The sequence below is a fragment of the Porites lutea genome, chromosome 5 (assembly GCF_958299795.1).
Source record: "Porites lutea chromosome 5, jaPorLute2.1, whole genome shotgun sequence".
NCBI lineage: Eukaryota > Metazoa > Cnidaria > Anthozoa > Scleractinia > Poritidae > Porites > Porites lutea.
The window spans coordinates 1,860,848-1,876,794 of NC_133205.1; the positions used below are offsets into that span (position 1 = coordinate 1,860,848).

General features: G+C 39.9%; 1 protein-coding gene and 1 non-coding gene across 2 annotated transcripts; both read left to right on the plus strand.

Annotated features, from left to right (window-relative positions):
* The first annotated feature begins 4,768 nt into the window (after positions 1 to 4,768).
* Positions 4,769 to 11,144, plus strand: LOC140938989 (uncharacterized). Its single transcript, XM_073388547.1, has 2 exons — positions 4,769 to 4,980; positions 9,225 to 11,144. Exon 2 carries the CDS (start codon positions 9,240 to 9,242, stop codon positions 10,206 to 10,208), a length of 969 nt encoding a protein of 322 aa, XP_073244648.1. The 5' UTR covers positions 4,769 to 4,980; positions 9,225 to 9,239; the 3' UTR covers positions 10,209 to 11,144.
* Positions 11,145 to 15,799: 4,655 nt separating this feature from the next.
* Positions 15,800 to 15,922, plus strand: Trnan-guu (transfer RNA asparagine (anticodon GUU)). The gene is made up of 2 exons: positions 15,800 to 15,837; positions 15,887 to 15,922. It is a non-coding gene; the product is annotated as a tRNA-Asn (tRNA).
* The last annotated feature ends 25 nt before the right edge of the window (positions 15,923 to 15,947 follow it).

Below are 15,947 nucleotides of genomic sequence, written 5' to 3' on the forward strand. Positions count from 1 at the left end.
TTTAAACCAAGGATAAAATTGACCACAACAATCACATTTGGTTTGGCATTTGGCAAATGCAGTTGACTGACTTATCGTCGAAAGGTGGTTTCCCATTTAAAAAATCTTAAATTGTATTTGCTACTAGTTTCCTTACATTTATGGTTAAATGTGTGACATTTATGGTGAGTCAGGTTATTACATTTGTGGTTGGGATTTATAGTTGATTCTCGTGCCATTCTTTTTTTGTTTTGTTTTTTGTTTTACTCGCTGCTGCCACAAATTCTTCATATTTTTAGTATGACCCGTCAAAACACCACAAGTTGCGCCTTTATTTAAAGGGTTTATTTGAACCGCAAAAAGTTTTCTGCAACGTTGATCGAGTTCCGTTCTGGACTTTGGATAATAGCCTATGGGGTATTGTAGTAGTTATCATGCGTTTGGCTGCAGAGACAAACCACCGGACACAGGACTCCCAGAAGTAGGTCCTGCAACAATATGCTTCGGGGAGGGTGCTAAATCTGTACCACCCCGAAAGTAAAATCTCCATTTCTTATGGATGTGATTAGAGAGCGTTCTCCTTTCAGTCGCGTTATCTTCGAGTGTTCAAATCGATCTGGGAGTTATTTATTTTATTTTTATTTTATTTGCCACACAATAATCACAAAAAATATAGGAAAAGAAGAAAAAAAGAAGTGGCGAGGAGACCTAACAGAAACTATAGGAGCTCATGAGAGGTTAGGCCTCCTCGAACTATGAGCTAGAGCTGTTTCACATCAATTGAAGAAAAGAAGGCGAAAAGTCGAAGATGGAAAGATTTATGAACTGTTTTCATACTTACTCAATAATTTAATCTTCAGTTTTTTCTTAAAAGAGGAGAGGGATTAAGAGTTGATGACCTTGTTGTCAAGTGAATTAAAAAACTTAGGCCCTCGAAAAAAGGGCGAGAACTTCTTCGTGTTTGTACGACAATACGGAAGACGGTAGGCCTGAGAATCTCTTGTATTGTAAGAGTGGAATTGATTGCTTTGAGATAAATTGTTATTAAACTTTGGAGGTAAGAATGAATTTTTGCAAGAATACATAATTAATAAACATATTTTATTTTCAGGAAGATTATAGAGACATGTCCGCATCGAGCAAAGAACGCCGTGTTCACCATGTCCATGATTCTGCAACAGCGACTGAATTAATGGGGATAAAAGTGGCTCATGTTGAGGCTAGTGCTGGGTTAGCAAAGACGACATCAAGAGCCTATGCGAACCCTCTTCAAGCAAAAGCAGAGGCTTCTTTCTGGTGGTGCACAGGCCTACGTGGGAAAAGCAGCAGCCGAAGCTGGCGTTGGCATCGAGCATTTGGGAGCCTATGCAAAGGCTGAGGCTGTGACTGCAAGGGCTGATGCCGGAATCGCCCACACCCCGCTTCAAGCCCATGTCCAGGGACCCGCAGCAAAAGCAGAGACCGGAGTTTCTTGGGATTACACAGGAGCAAACGTGTCTGCATCACTCGGGGAGGCCAGAGCCGGGCCTTTTGCTGTAAAAGCCGATGTGACATTCGGTGCTGGGATTAGACACGGAGTTCCAGCGTTGAAAGCTGGTCCAATCACTGCAGCCTGCTCTGTCATGTGATTCCCTCCCCCCAACTCTTCAATTACTTCACCAGGGCATTATTATACAACGCGTTTACTCCTTTTCGATTATTGTGCTAGATGCATCTTAAACGATTGGTCAACGAGGCTTTTATATTGTTTTTTGTTTTGTTTGGTCTTTATGTTAACCTTTTAAATATGCGACCGAAAAAGAATTTAAATAACACATCTCAGAATAGCTCACGTTCGATATATTAAAATTCTTACACAACTCCGAGCCTTTAGGGGCAAAATTACAAATTTTTCACGACTCCGTTGTCTCGCAATTTCCAGAAGAGACATGAGCACAAAGACAACCAAACCAAATATAGAAAAATGACCACAAAGCCTCGGAGTCATGTTAGAATTTTAATATACCGAACCTGGGATATTCTCAGACACAATTAATAGTCTATAGCGTTCTGTATGTATAGCTTGCCTAGAGATTCCCATAAGAATAAGTACGTTGCTTGTCCACTAGTTTACATCAGGCCTGTCACTGTTATTATATTTCATGGAAAGATCATTTGAATGCGCAATAAAATAAGGGTAATTTTTGAGGAGATGATTAATACCGTAACTTATGTCCCTGAATTGTATGTTCTTGTTGAGATTTGGGTTACTTGGTAGGAAAATGGCCGTTGCGCCATCATATGTTTGTCTTGGAGCAGTATGTTTTTATATGTTTAATAACATTCGAATTAATTAGTTGGATATTCTGTTTTCCGTGTAATATGACCAACATGAGACAATTACAAAATAACGCTTTAAATTTCCAGTAACTGTAGGGAAAAATTGTACTACCTAGAAGCTGTACTTTACTTTCACACCGCTTATTTTAATAAAGTATTGACTAGAAAAAATGTAGGCTATTACTATTGAATTTTTTAGGAACAAATTTTGAAACAAAAAGATATTCTCACAAGCAACATTTTAATGGTTCCAGTTGTTACAAGTTGGTTAAAGCTAGGTAACCGGATCCAAAAAAAAGTGCTTCCATTTGAGAGTATCGGCGAGCATCGGCATTGTTGCGTAACATTCGAAATATAACCTGGGAGGATTCCTATGGGGAAAAAACCCTATCGTTTGTGTAACCTACGAAAATGATAGAATTTCAGTGAAAAACGGCTTACCTTACTTAATGAAACAAACCTAAAAATCACCTTATGCAGATTTTTTCACCTGATTTTGCATAAATAGCCAGATTTGGTTGTTTTACGCTGAAAAGTGGATTTTTCTCAAAAAGCTTGGTGCTTTGCTTAAAATGTGTGTTACATCTCTCCCTTGTCGTATATGGGCCGATCTATGGCCGTTTTTTGGGTTCTACTGTAAACGGTTTCCTCTCTATATGAGGTTTAACAAGGTTGGGGACTCCAGCGAAACGGCCTGTCGGATCCCCCGAAGAAAAACGGCCCTAAATTCGCTCCAACTTCTCCAATCGCCTCCAAATTCAGCCTAGGTAACACACGATAGCTCTGCTTTCCATTCGGGATCTTTCTTCAAGACGCATTTGCGCCGAGAGCGAATCAACGGTCGCCTAGCCTGCGTAGCAAGCGTTTCTGTTTGGTTTCGGAGCAAAGAAATACCGAGGAAGGGGACTTTCTGTATTGACCGCGCGAGAAATGAAACGAGAGCCACTTTTCTCGCGGTCTTTGACTCACGTTCCTCGCTCCTTTCTCCTAAACTGCACAGAAACGCTTGCTACGCAGGCTAACGGTCGCCAATCTCTGCAAACCTTCCACTCTGAAGCCATCGACATAGGGGCACCCAACGAGAATATAGTTCAAAAGCACTTAAACATAGCATTGTTAAACGTATTTTAGTATTTAAACGGTAGATATAGGCATATTTTTATCCCCTAAAAATTTTTCATCTGTTCGGATTTCCTAGCTGAAAGTCTGGTGATCCGAAAATTGTAGGGATCAAAACTTACCTTTTCGAAAATTTCAGCCAGAAAAAAGGCTTCCGAAAATTCTAGGTGACCTTTTTAGGGTAAAAATCCGTTAAAAATAGGCGAACATACCATTTTTTGGATGTTCAAAAATCCTAGGAGAGGCAGACAAGCAAGAAATTTTACAACAAATGTTTCTAAAATTCTAGATCTCAGATCGTCTTCCGAACAGATATTCTTCCGAAAATTGTCGTTGGGTGCCCCTGATCGACAGAACCTTGGTTTGAACTCCGCGTTACCCAAACGGTTGAGGATAGCTCAAGTTACTCACGCTAGGGGTGGGTGACAAAACATAGCCCGCATAAACAGCCCATACACAGCTTAGCTGAGCTGGCCCACTTTACCGTGCAGGGTCAGTTTATAAGTGAATTATTTCCTTGTGAAAATTTTCTTCGCGTCTAAAGTTGTGTATGAAAAGGCATACTGGCCCGCTTATTCCGTGTGATTTTGGCTGCTCCATCTGAGGTCTCGACATGGAGCATTGTTTTGTCACCTGCCCCTAGCGTGAGTACCTTGAGCTATCTTCATCCGTTTGGGTCACGCGGAGTTCAAAGCAAGGTTCTGTCGCTGGCTTCAGACGGGAAGGTTTGCAGAGATTGGCGACGGTTGATTCGCTCTCGATGCAAATGCGTCTTGAAGAAATATCACGAATGGAAAGCAGAATTATCGTGTGTTACCTAGGCGGAATTTGGAGGCGATTGGAGCCGCCGTTTTCCATCGATGGATCCGTTGAGCCGCTTCGCTGGAGTGCCCAACCTTGGTAAACCTTTATATAGAGAGAAAACCGTTTACAGTACAACCTATAAAACGGCTATAAATCGGCCCATGGACCACACAGGAGACATGAAACACACATTTTATGTAAGGTAACCTGTTTTTTATTGAAATCCTTCCATTTTCGTAGGTTACGGAAACAACAGGGTTTTTTCCCCAAACAAATCCCTATATTTCGAAAGTTACGCAACAAATGCCGATTAGTCGCCGATGCTCATATTTCAAGCTTGGCCTACTTGTGGTTACAGGAACAGCTTTCAACAAGGAATGAAAACAATATACGATGAACAATTGACAGATACGGATCAGTTAAGGTTTCTGAGAAACTGCCCACCTACTCCTCCGTTAACCCAACATTTTGCAAAAAGTGAGAAGTTGTTGTTAACGTTGGGTTTGGGGAGGATTAGGTGGACAGTTTCCCTTAACTGATCCGATTAGGGCTAGCCTGCGATCAGGGAGAGAAGCGACGACCGGAAATGCGTCTGCTGTTCGCAGGCTAATTAGGGGCTGATAACTGATCCAAAGATATTTTATCAAACCGCGTCTTCAATGACAAAGTGACGGTAAATTCCCCTTTTAAGATTTACTTAACCTGATAGTGCAGGCCTCCAGTTTCAGTCACCGAGTCGTCACACCAAGAAGACTAAAGGTAGGATTAGATGTTTTAGCAATCTTTTTTTCCATTTGTTGCATTGTCCTTGTCTTAAGTACTCCATAAAATGAGGGCAACGCATTTCTTTATCCTGTTTCTTTTGTTCGCAGTTCATATCATTAATTTTCTAGATTTATCTTCATTTTGGATTCTATCAAGACGGAAGTGTCCCGGGGGTACTCCCCTATAAAAGTGACGGGGCTGCTCGTTGTACCTTTTAGGGGTTTAAATTTGGGGATTTGTACCACTTAGGGTGCTAAAACCTAAAATGAATGCTGCCAGAGTTGTCTCGATACCTTTTAGGGAAATTCGCCTACACTTGCCATTTTCAGTAAATTAGAATAAACGCGACAAAGATTGAAAAAACGGGAATTCATTTTAAAACTGACGTTTTCGCTGCCGTTGCCGTCGTCGATGCTTTCATATCCAACGCGCGCTCGTAGATTAATTGAATTATTATAAACACTAACAGGTAGCACTATGTATAGTCTCCCTCGCAGCCGTTTTTAGTATCGTCACGCAACGCTCCTTGTGGGGAGGAGCGTTGCGTGACGATACTAAAAACGGCTGCGAGGGAGACTACACTATGTACACTGTTACTTTGTTTTGTAAAGAGAAACAGGAAGAGACAGTGGCCTTCCGCTTTTCACATCACAGCAAAGGAATTTATAATGATACTAATGTGTTCAAACCAGCGGTGACGCCCAAAACTATGCTTGGCAAAACCTGATTAATGAACAGTTCATTTATTGAAGATGATACATGTATGTGTCTGTTCAGATCAAAAATAAAAAGCTTTGTATCAAGATTAATAGCTTCACTGACGAAGACAAAGTGTGCGGCTTTATTATCAATCAATTTAAATAGAAATATAAATCTTATTATCTTTGGATCCTGTTAGAAATTACCAAATCCCAGCAAGTGATCGAACTATTAAAATCTTACATGTCAGAAAATCTTTTTGTTCAAAATTCTTTCTGAGGGGAGAAGTTTATTCCAAAAAGTAGTTTTTTATTTTTCCTTTTTGCAACAAAAAGATTATACAAAGGTAGGTTACACACCGAAATTTCAGCTTCCACAGAGCTTTCAAACCCTATGAAATCCTCATCTAAAGTAGTCCGAAATTCGAGATCATCTGACTGCCGCCATCTTGGAGGACCCCTAGAAGCCTTCTGACTGCCTTTACTGTTCGTGTAATATATTTGTTGGCGAAAAAGAAAAAAAAAACTTGCTATTGTGGAATGAACTTCTCCTTTAAAAATCTCACCAGCATTTAATTAGCGATTATTGAATTTGGCTTTCGTATGATATGAAGAATTAAGCAGATCGGGCCGATGCGGATAATATCTTCCGAGATCTGCATAATTCTTCAGATCATAAGAAAGCCGAATTCAATTATTGTTTTATTATTCATTCAAATATGCTTACCTAGAACGATGAAGGTTCCCGTCTTTATTTGCCTCTTTCACGGCAATTCAGGATATAAACGGATCTTTAATTAGTTCAGCAGATATTCTTCAAATAGTAGTTGTCATCCGTAATATTTTTTCCGTACTTGCTATGTTTTTAGGCCTTAGTTTGGCGATTTCGCTTCAAATAACATGTGCAATCTTCTTCCATTAAATCCAGCTCTGCCAAAACAGCTGAGCTACCGCGCCTTCACAGTTCTATAACCTGTCGAAGTTATTGAACCATTTGCGTAAATCGTTCAATAATCTGCAAACATCTTCCAAATATGGTCAACGCCAGCTGTTCACGAAGAATTAACCGGTGGATTATTCAAATCAGAAGAGATATTTTGAATGAATATTAACCCACAATATATCTGAGTCGATGACTTGTTGAGCCGTATGGAAATAAAGTATAGCTTCAGTATATGATGTAGTGTAATTTGCCCTGAGTTAAACTGGAACAGGAACTTTAACAGTCAGGTTACAAGAATTAAATCGGCTAGTAGTAACTTGTTTGCGTAAACATCAAGCACGAAGGGCCAAAGTACTTTTTCAGTACAAAAATAACAAAATTATTAATTCCGTCCATTTCCACTAATACTGTTTATCTGAGTAACCCGCCCCCATACCTCTCCCCTGGGATTGAACAACAATGCATCTACTTCTTTTCGATTATTGTGCTAGATGCCTCTTTCACAGTTGGTCAGGTTATTATATTGTTTCTTTGTTTTGTTCGGTCTTTATGTTAACCTTTCAAATAGGCGATTTAAAAAGAATTTAAATAGCCTATCTCAGAATTCTTCGACACAATTTTAATAGTCTAGGGTTCCGTATGTATAGCATTTTGCCTCCACTACTCAACCGGTACACACAAGACAACAATGTTCATATATGGGCGCGTTGGCCAGCCAAGCCACCGTGCCGTTTATTTAACATATGTGCAGATATGTACAAATATCAAGTATTATCTATAAACGAAAGAACAGAAGCACCAAAGCCGGACACGAAAACCCCAAAAAACCAGCAGGTGGAAAAAAACACGGGGAACGTGTACCCCCGACCAAGGCAGTGGTGCAACCCTTGGGGTTTTAGGGTATGCTAGTGCCTAAACTATAAACATCAATAAAGACACAAATAAAATATAAAAAAAAAAGAGAGAGAGAGAGAGAGAGAAAAGCAACCTAACACGGTGAAGGCTGACCGTAGAATGCCTCACCTTCCTAACGACCACGAATTACAAACTCGAATCCCATGACTCACTGCGCACTAACACCCTCCCCAGACCTCTGATACGTGCCGGCAAAATAGTAATTTATGATAATACAGTGTAATCACAAATTACATTTTCCTAGAGATTCCCATAAAAATAAGTACGCTGCTTGTCTACTAGTTAACATCTGCTCTGTCACTATTATTACATTTCATGAACAGATCATTTGAATTTGCAACAAAATAAGGGTAATTTTCGGGGAGATGAACAACACAGTAACTTACGTCCCTGAATTTTATGTCCTTGTTGAGATTTTGGTTACATGGTGGGCAACTGACCGTTTGCGCCATCATATGTTTGTCTTACAGCAGTAAGTCTTTTATACGTTTAATAGCATTCGGTAATTAGTTGGATATTCTGTTTTCCTTCCAGTCTGTGCTGATGTAATATGACTAATATGACAAAATAACACAAAATTTCCGGTAACTGTAGGGAAAAATTGTGACTACCTAGAAGCTATACTCTACTTACACACCGCTTATTTTAATAAAGTATGACTAGATAAAATGTGGGCTATTACTGTTGAAATTTTCAGGAACAAATTTTGAAACAAAACGATATTTTTACGTGCAACATTTTAATAGTTCCATGTTATCTGTTACAAGTTGGTTAAAGCTAGGTAACTGAATCCCAAAAAATGCTTTTCCATTTGATATAATTATCTGACATACCTTGATCTGAACAGAGGTATCATTTTGAATAAATTTACTGTTCATTTATCAGGTTTTGTCATTTTGTTTGTTTGTGTTTTCTTTTAAACTTTAAATCCTTTGTAGAAGCAATACTTGTATGTAAGCAGGATTATAAAAAAATAGTTTTGAGTGTCAATGCTGGTTAGAGTTTGATTTGTTTCGATTCATCGAAGCAAAAGCACACTGGCTCTGCTAGAAGGTACAAAGCACAATAGTTGCCCGTATATTACATTTATGGTTAAATGTGTGACATTTATGGTGAGCCAGGTTATTACACTTAACATTAGTCATTTATTACATTTATGTTTTTTTTACAGTTGATTCCCGTGCCATTCTTTTTTCTTTCTTTTTTTTCCTCGCTACTGCCCCAAACTCTTTATCCTTTTTGTGTGACCCCTCAAAACACCACAAGTTGCGCCTTTATTGAAAGGATTTACTGAGAACTGCAAAGAGTTTTCTGCAACGTTGTTCGATCGAGTTCCGTTTTGGACTTCGGATCAGAGCCTATACGGGATATTCTAGTAATATCATTGATTATAAGAGGGCGCTTGTTGTGCGTTTGACTGCAGAGACAAACCACAGCGCACAGGACTCCCGGAAGTAGGTTTTGCAAAAATATGCTTCGGGGAGGAGGCTAAATGTGCACCACGCCGAAAGTAAAATCTCGATTTCTTATGCTGTTATTAGAGAGCGTTCTCCTTTCACTCGAGCAAACTTAAAGAAATATATCTTATAGAGAATAACACATAAGCTCTTGGAGATATGCAGTTTATCTTCGAGTGTTTAAATCGATCTGGGGTTTATATAATAAACATATTTTATTTTCAGGAAGATTATAGAGACATGTCCCAATCGAGCAAAGAACGCTGTCAACACTGCGATGAGCCGTATGGAAGTTCTAAAATCACCACTTGCAAGTTTTGCAAGACCATGGTCCATGCTGAATGTAACGACAAATGCAGGAAGAAGCCACCAGCGTCATCTGCAGTACATGGCAAAAATTTCACCACCCTAAAGGGTCGGCAAGTTATTGATGAGCACAATAGCGATAGCCTCTTATCGTACCTGGTGACAGAAGAAAAGGATTGTCAAGTGCACTGGGGCAAAAAGGGACTAAGTGAATTGAAAGAGGAAAAAATCGGTCAAGAGCAGAAAAGCACTAGGGACAGAGCTAAGAAGGTGGCGAAAGACAAGGGAGCTGTTATTGGAAGGGAAGTGGCCAATAAAGGAAATGAATACTTGTGGAAAAAAGTTGGCGCCCACGCATCTGCCGATGCCGCAACATTTTCGCATCATGCCCATAATTCTGCAACAGCAACTGAGTTTATAGGGATAAAAGTGGCTCATGCTGAGGCTGGTGCTGGGGTAGCAAAGGCGACAGCAAGTGCCTCTGCGAACCCTCTTCAAGCAAAAGCAGGGGCTGGTGCCTATGGACCGAATGCAGGTGCCAAAGCAGCTCTAGTTGAGGGGATCGTCGAGGCTAATGCAGAGGCCTACGTGGGAAAAGCAGCAGCCGAAGCTGGCGTTGGCATCGAGCATTTGGGAGCCTATGCAAAGGCTGAAGCTGTGACTGCAAGGGCTGGTGCCGGAATCGCCCACACCCCGCTTCAAGCCCATGCCCAGGGACCCGCAGCAGGAGCAGAGACTGGAGTCTCCTGGGACTACGCAGGGGGAAACGTGTCTGCCTCACTCGGGGAGGCCAGGGCCGGGCCTTTTGCTGTAAGAGCCGGTGTCAAATTCGGTGCTGGGATTAGAAACGGAGTTCCAGAGTTGGACGTTGGTCCAATCTCTGCACCCTGCTCTGTCATGTGATCCCCCTCCCCCTTCAATTAATCCACCGGGGCATTTTTACATGTATACAATGCGTCTACTTCTTTTCGATTATTGTACTACAATCATCGTCAAAAGTGTTGGGAAGGTTGCCTTTTTTACCTCTTCTTTTTCTTCCTCCCCCCGCCCCTGGCCCAATGTTGATCAAAACGTTAATGTTTGTGCGCGCAATTGTTCTGTTATATCCCAACATTGAATAGGGGGGACGGGGGATATTTAGCAAAAGAGAAAACTCTGTTTTTTCAGGATTAAAACGGACTACTGTTAAGTTGTACAACCTTCCCAACTAATTTTGTCTGTGATTGTAGATGCCTCTTTAACGATTGTCAGGCTTTTTTATCGTTTTTTGTTTTGTTTGGTCTTTATGTTAACTTTTTTAATTTGCCACTTAAAAAGAATTTAAATAAGATATCCCAGAATGGCCACGTTCGATATATTAAAATTCTAACATGACTCCGAGGCCTTAGGGACAAAATGGCAAATTTTTCTTGACTCCATTGTGTCGCAATTCCCAGAAGAGACTTGAGCACAAAGAATACCAAACCAAATATATAAAAATGATCAGAAAGCGTCGGAGTGGTGTTAGAATTTTGATATATCGAACGTGGGCTATTCTCAGACACAATTAATAGTCTACTAGCTAGAAGGTATACTCTACTTGTACACCGCTTATTTTAATAAAGTATTGACTAGATAAAATGTGGGCTATTACTGTTGAAATTTTGCGGAACAAATTTTGAAACAAAGAGATATTCTCACATGCAGCATTTTAATAGTTCCATTTTGTTGCAAGTTGGTTTAAGCTAGGTAACTGGATCCAAAAAAGTGCTTTCTATTTGATATAATTATCTGATACAACATCCATACCTTGAACAGACATACTCTTTTATCATCTTAAATAAATGTATTGTTCATTTATCAGGCTTTGTCATTGCTTTTTACCTTTAAGAGCGCTCTCCGTAAGAACAGACCAGTGATTGGCAGATCAAATAATTAGTTTTCCTTATATTCTGGGATATTAAACTCTTAACCTATCTAGTTACAAAAATGTATTTTTGTAAAACGAAGCTGATTTAAACTTTATGCATACGCTGTATAAGCTTGACAACTTTCTTAACGCCTTTAATTTTGATACTTCTTGGTTAGAGTGGTTTTCGTTTGAGTGTCGTTAAACCAAAACCAAAGTAATTACTCTGGCCAATCACATAGGACACAGACAATACATTGAACCAATCAAAACTCGAAGTAATTACATGTGGCTGACGCAAAGCGCGGGAAAATGCATGCGAGCGCGTCACAATTGGCTTTGGTTTTACTTCTGATTGGATGAAAAGGCGGCGAGAATCTTTTAAGCCAATCGCATCGTGTAGAAAGTGCAAAACCAATTACTTTTCGACACTCAAATGAAAACCGCTCTATCATGCATGAGGTAGAAGTGTTATTTGTCTACAAACATGCTCATATGTAACCTTATCTTGATCAGTTGACCGCTATCTAGTGTTATAGTCTCTCTCAATCTGTCCCATAAGCCTCAGCTCTACGTCACTGTAAAAGATTCCAGTTGTCCACTTTTCTGCGCGTGTGCTGTTGCCTTTATTTAGTTGGCCAAATCGCACTTTTGAAGGGCTTGCCGCCATGGGTCTCAAGTCATCTCCATTAGTAACGGAACAAGTACTGCCACGATTGATATCTGGCAAGTTAACGTCTGAGACCGCAGTAACTTTTGAAGGAAGGACTTCAGGCAACAGATCAGGGAAAACCTCCGCAACTAACTCTTCGATAGTACAATCCTCGGGCATTTTACGTACTGTAGGACGTGATCCATCCACAGCTGCATCTTTCTTCCTCGCTTCCGTAACTCTTTGCTTCGATTTTTTCTCAATGTGCATGCTGTCATCAGAAAAAGCTGTCTTCGTCTTTTGCTTTGACGGAAGGCTTGTCGAGTTAATTACTGGAATTTCCAAAATACCTTCGATGGCCTTAGCTAGCATTATGTCATCGAGATGGTCTTGTTCATCTGTGGGCGGCCTTGTAAGAGGACGTGCTGGCGTCCCTGTGGTAAAAATGTACTCATTGGCTCTGTTGGAAACAACACAGACTGTTTCTTTTGAACAGATATTTTTGTCACTCACACCTTTTCGAGATAACTTTCTTGGTAAGACCAACAAATTTGAAGCTCTTTCTAGGGCATTAGAAACAAAATTCCCAAGGTCTTCTTCAATTATCGTGTCCATGCAAGTAATAACTGCTTTAATTTCATCGTCGCTCTCCGGTTTTCTCATCGCATTTACATTTTGGGGACGTGATGTTGTTCCACTTGACGTATTTTCTGTGAACTGTTCCTTAATTTGAATGTATTCGATATCCTTTGCCAACTGCCTTTCTTGTACCCCAGTTGGATTCTTTACTACAGCCTTTTTCCTACGCCCACCTGCACCGTTCCTGGGAGCTATCATTTCAGTTGAGCCAAAGCCGCCGACTTCTTCATCTAAAATCTGGTCTATATCTCTGGACAACATAATATTGTCGGTAAAATTAGGTTTTCGCGTCGAATCCTTCTTTTTCGGGCGTGGAATTGCGCTATGGCCTGAAGTCATTGAAGTTGGAACAGAGTCAAAATTGTCCGTCATATCCGTAGCCAGGGCGAGGTCACGATGGTCCCGGTTTTCTCGAAAAAAGTTGTTCTGTTTTGTATGAGGAATTAAACCATCATTATACCTCTTTAGTTGACCATCAGGCTTGGGAATATCATGTTGTAAAATATTCATGTCATCTGCAGTGGTGAGGTCATATTTACTGAAGCTCTTTTGTTTTGGCCCAATTTTCGGTAGGGGTGGCGCAACGGAAATCAGTGAAGATGCACCGATTCGTCTTGATTCGTCTGTAGGAGTGTCATAGCAAATATCCTGTCTTAAACTCAATTTTTGACTGCTGTGACTATCACTTCTGAAATCTTTACCAGAACGTCTTCCAGCGCCATTTTCCCTTATAGTCACAGGATTTGCGATTGGAGGACCAAAATCGCAATCTCCCCATAAACTGTTTCGAATAAGGATGTCTTCTTCTTCGATTGTACCCGGGTGTCTACCGTTTGATGTATTTCCACGCTGACCGGTCTGTGGAAAGCCACCATTAAAGCATTCTCCGCGGTAAATTTCAAATCTCTGCTCCTGTGGAAAAGTCTGGCTAGAAGCTGAATTTTCCATAAATCGCTTTTCTGGGAGTCGCTCGCAAGAGATAATTCTTGCTTTTTGTTCTTTTGTTCCGAATGTTTTGGAAGTTACTTGGCGCTCAGCCGTCATGAACGCACGTTCGAAATTATGAGCTCGAACACCTTTTAACAGAGGCCTTTTGCCGTAAAGGATACATAACCGGTATCTTTGAAAAGATCTTTTACATCCCAAGATTGAGCAAAAGAGAACATTTACCATAATTATAATTTGAAGTAGCCATCGTTTATTACGTATCTAACTTATCGAAAAGAATTAGAACGCATTAGGATAAAGTTTGCGCGCGCCCATAATCTTTAATCTTTAATCACAGTTCGTAACCATACATAACTGATACAAATGAACTAATACTAACATATACAATCGAACAAAAATACAAAAATGGTTAACAGGGCGGTAGTAGAGGGAAACCAAATTCCCATGCTAAGACGTACCCTCCAAAAAAGAAAAAAGAAAAAAAAAATTAATTAATATATAAACATATATTAAAAGACTATAAATTAGACTATAAATTATAAACCTAGATGCCTAATAATAATGCATAAACTTATAGTAAAGACACTATGCCTAGTATTTTAAAGTAAATTATGAGCGAAGGTACTTAATCAGTGAAACTTTAAAAGACTGAAGGCTGGGAGATGACATTACTTCAGAAGGCAAAGAGTTCCAATCATTAATATATCTATCAAAAAATGAATATTTAAAATAATTTGTACGGGCAACTTTAGGCCTTATTTTATACTCATGCTTACTTCTAGTTCGAGTTATTCCAATAATATCAAAGTAATGATGGCAATTGATATCACAGTAACCAAATATAATCTTATACATTTGAACTAGGCTAAGATATTTCCGTCTCAGTTCTAAAGAGTCCCATTTTAACTCTAAAAGTCTTTCAGGATATTCTTTGTCGGGGCCACATATTAGTCGGGACGCTCTTCTCTGAATTGCTTCGATTGCCTTGGTGTGTTTCACCAGATAAGGGTTCCAGACTGGGCAGGCGTACTCGAGGATAGGTATCACTAGCGCCTTGAAAGCTGTCTTGATACCAGTCTTGTTTGAATAACCAAATGTCCTTTTAATCAAGCCCAACACCTTGTTAGCTTTAGCACAAATTGAGTTAATGTGATAATCCCATGATAAAGACGACTCCAACCAAAGTCCCAGGTGTTTGTGGTGGTCCACTTCCGGTAGTAAGATGTTATTCAACGAGTATTGACATCTTAATGTGTAATGTGTAGGACTTCACACTTCTCGGTCTTAAGAGTAACAAGCCAACTCTTGCACCATTCAGAGGCAGATGTCAAATCCTCTTGAAGTAGATCGCAATCCGATCTATTTTCTATGTGTCGATGAAGGACAGTATCGTCAGCAAACAAATCTGAGTTGCAGGTTACTGAGTAAGGAAGATCGTTGATGTATGCAAGGAACAGCAAAGGCCCAAGTATACTGCCTTGGGGCACACCAGATGTAACACTTAACCAGTCAGATGCTTGACCCTCAATCACTACACGCTGTTTCCTTGACGAGAGAAAATCCCTTAACCAATTTAAAATCTGGCCTTTGATACCATAGCATTCCAATGTGTAGAGGAGATGGGCATGGGAGACTTTATCGAAAGCCTTGGCAAAGTCAAAAAACACTGCATCAACTGATCCAAGTTTATCCAAGGCCTGAAACCACTCATGTACTAATTGCAGTAGCTGGGTAATACAAGATCTTGATGGTCTAAATCCATGCTGATTGTCGTTAAGCAGCTGGAAGTCAGTCATATACTTCATAATGTGCTTGTGGATCAAGCGCTCTAACGTTTTCACAACGACGCTAGTCAATGAAATTGGACGATAGTTCATAAAACCAGATTGGTCCCGATTGCGGATTGAATCAATTAACTTGTACTTTGGGGATTTACATTATATTCTACAAGTGATGGAATTTCATGATGTCAACTGGTAAACGGTGCGAATCTTTTGTATTTTCTTTTTTTTTTTATAAGAACTATTCCATATGTTTATGAAATAGAAACAAGTAAATAAGACCGTGAAAAGTCGATGTTTCGGTGTAATCGTATATTATGCCCATGTATTGAACGAGTTTCGAAACTCTTTATTAATAAAATACTTTCAGCTAATTTGATACTTTATATAGTGTTGATTATAGCGTTGTGATGACGCCGAAATGTCATTTTTTTTTTTGGCGCTTTTTTACTAAATCCCCTCGGTCAAGAGTAATTCAAATGTTTTGGTCATTTACACACGTAGGAAGATTAAAAAGTGAAGGAAAAAGTAGCCTGCAATCTGTACTATATTTTAAACACTGGATGAAAACATTTTAGACGTGCTTGTCTCCGTGGCGCAATTGGTTAGCGCGTTCGGCTGTTAAGCGGAAACAAGAGAGGATGAAAGGACTTCCAACCCCTCTTGGAAAGCAACCGAAAGGATGGTGGTTCAAGCCCACCCGGGGACGCTTAATGTTTTTTTTTCCTTTTAAC

Bases quoted from the DNA above. Each gene is read 5' to 3' on its own strand.
- LOC140938989 (XM_073388547.1), top strand. From the start codon at position 9,240: ATGTCCCAATCGAGCAAAGAACGCTGTCAACACTGCGATGAGCCGTAT.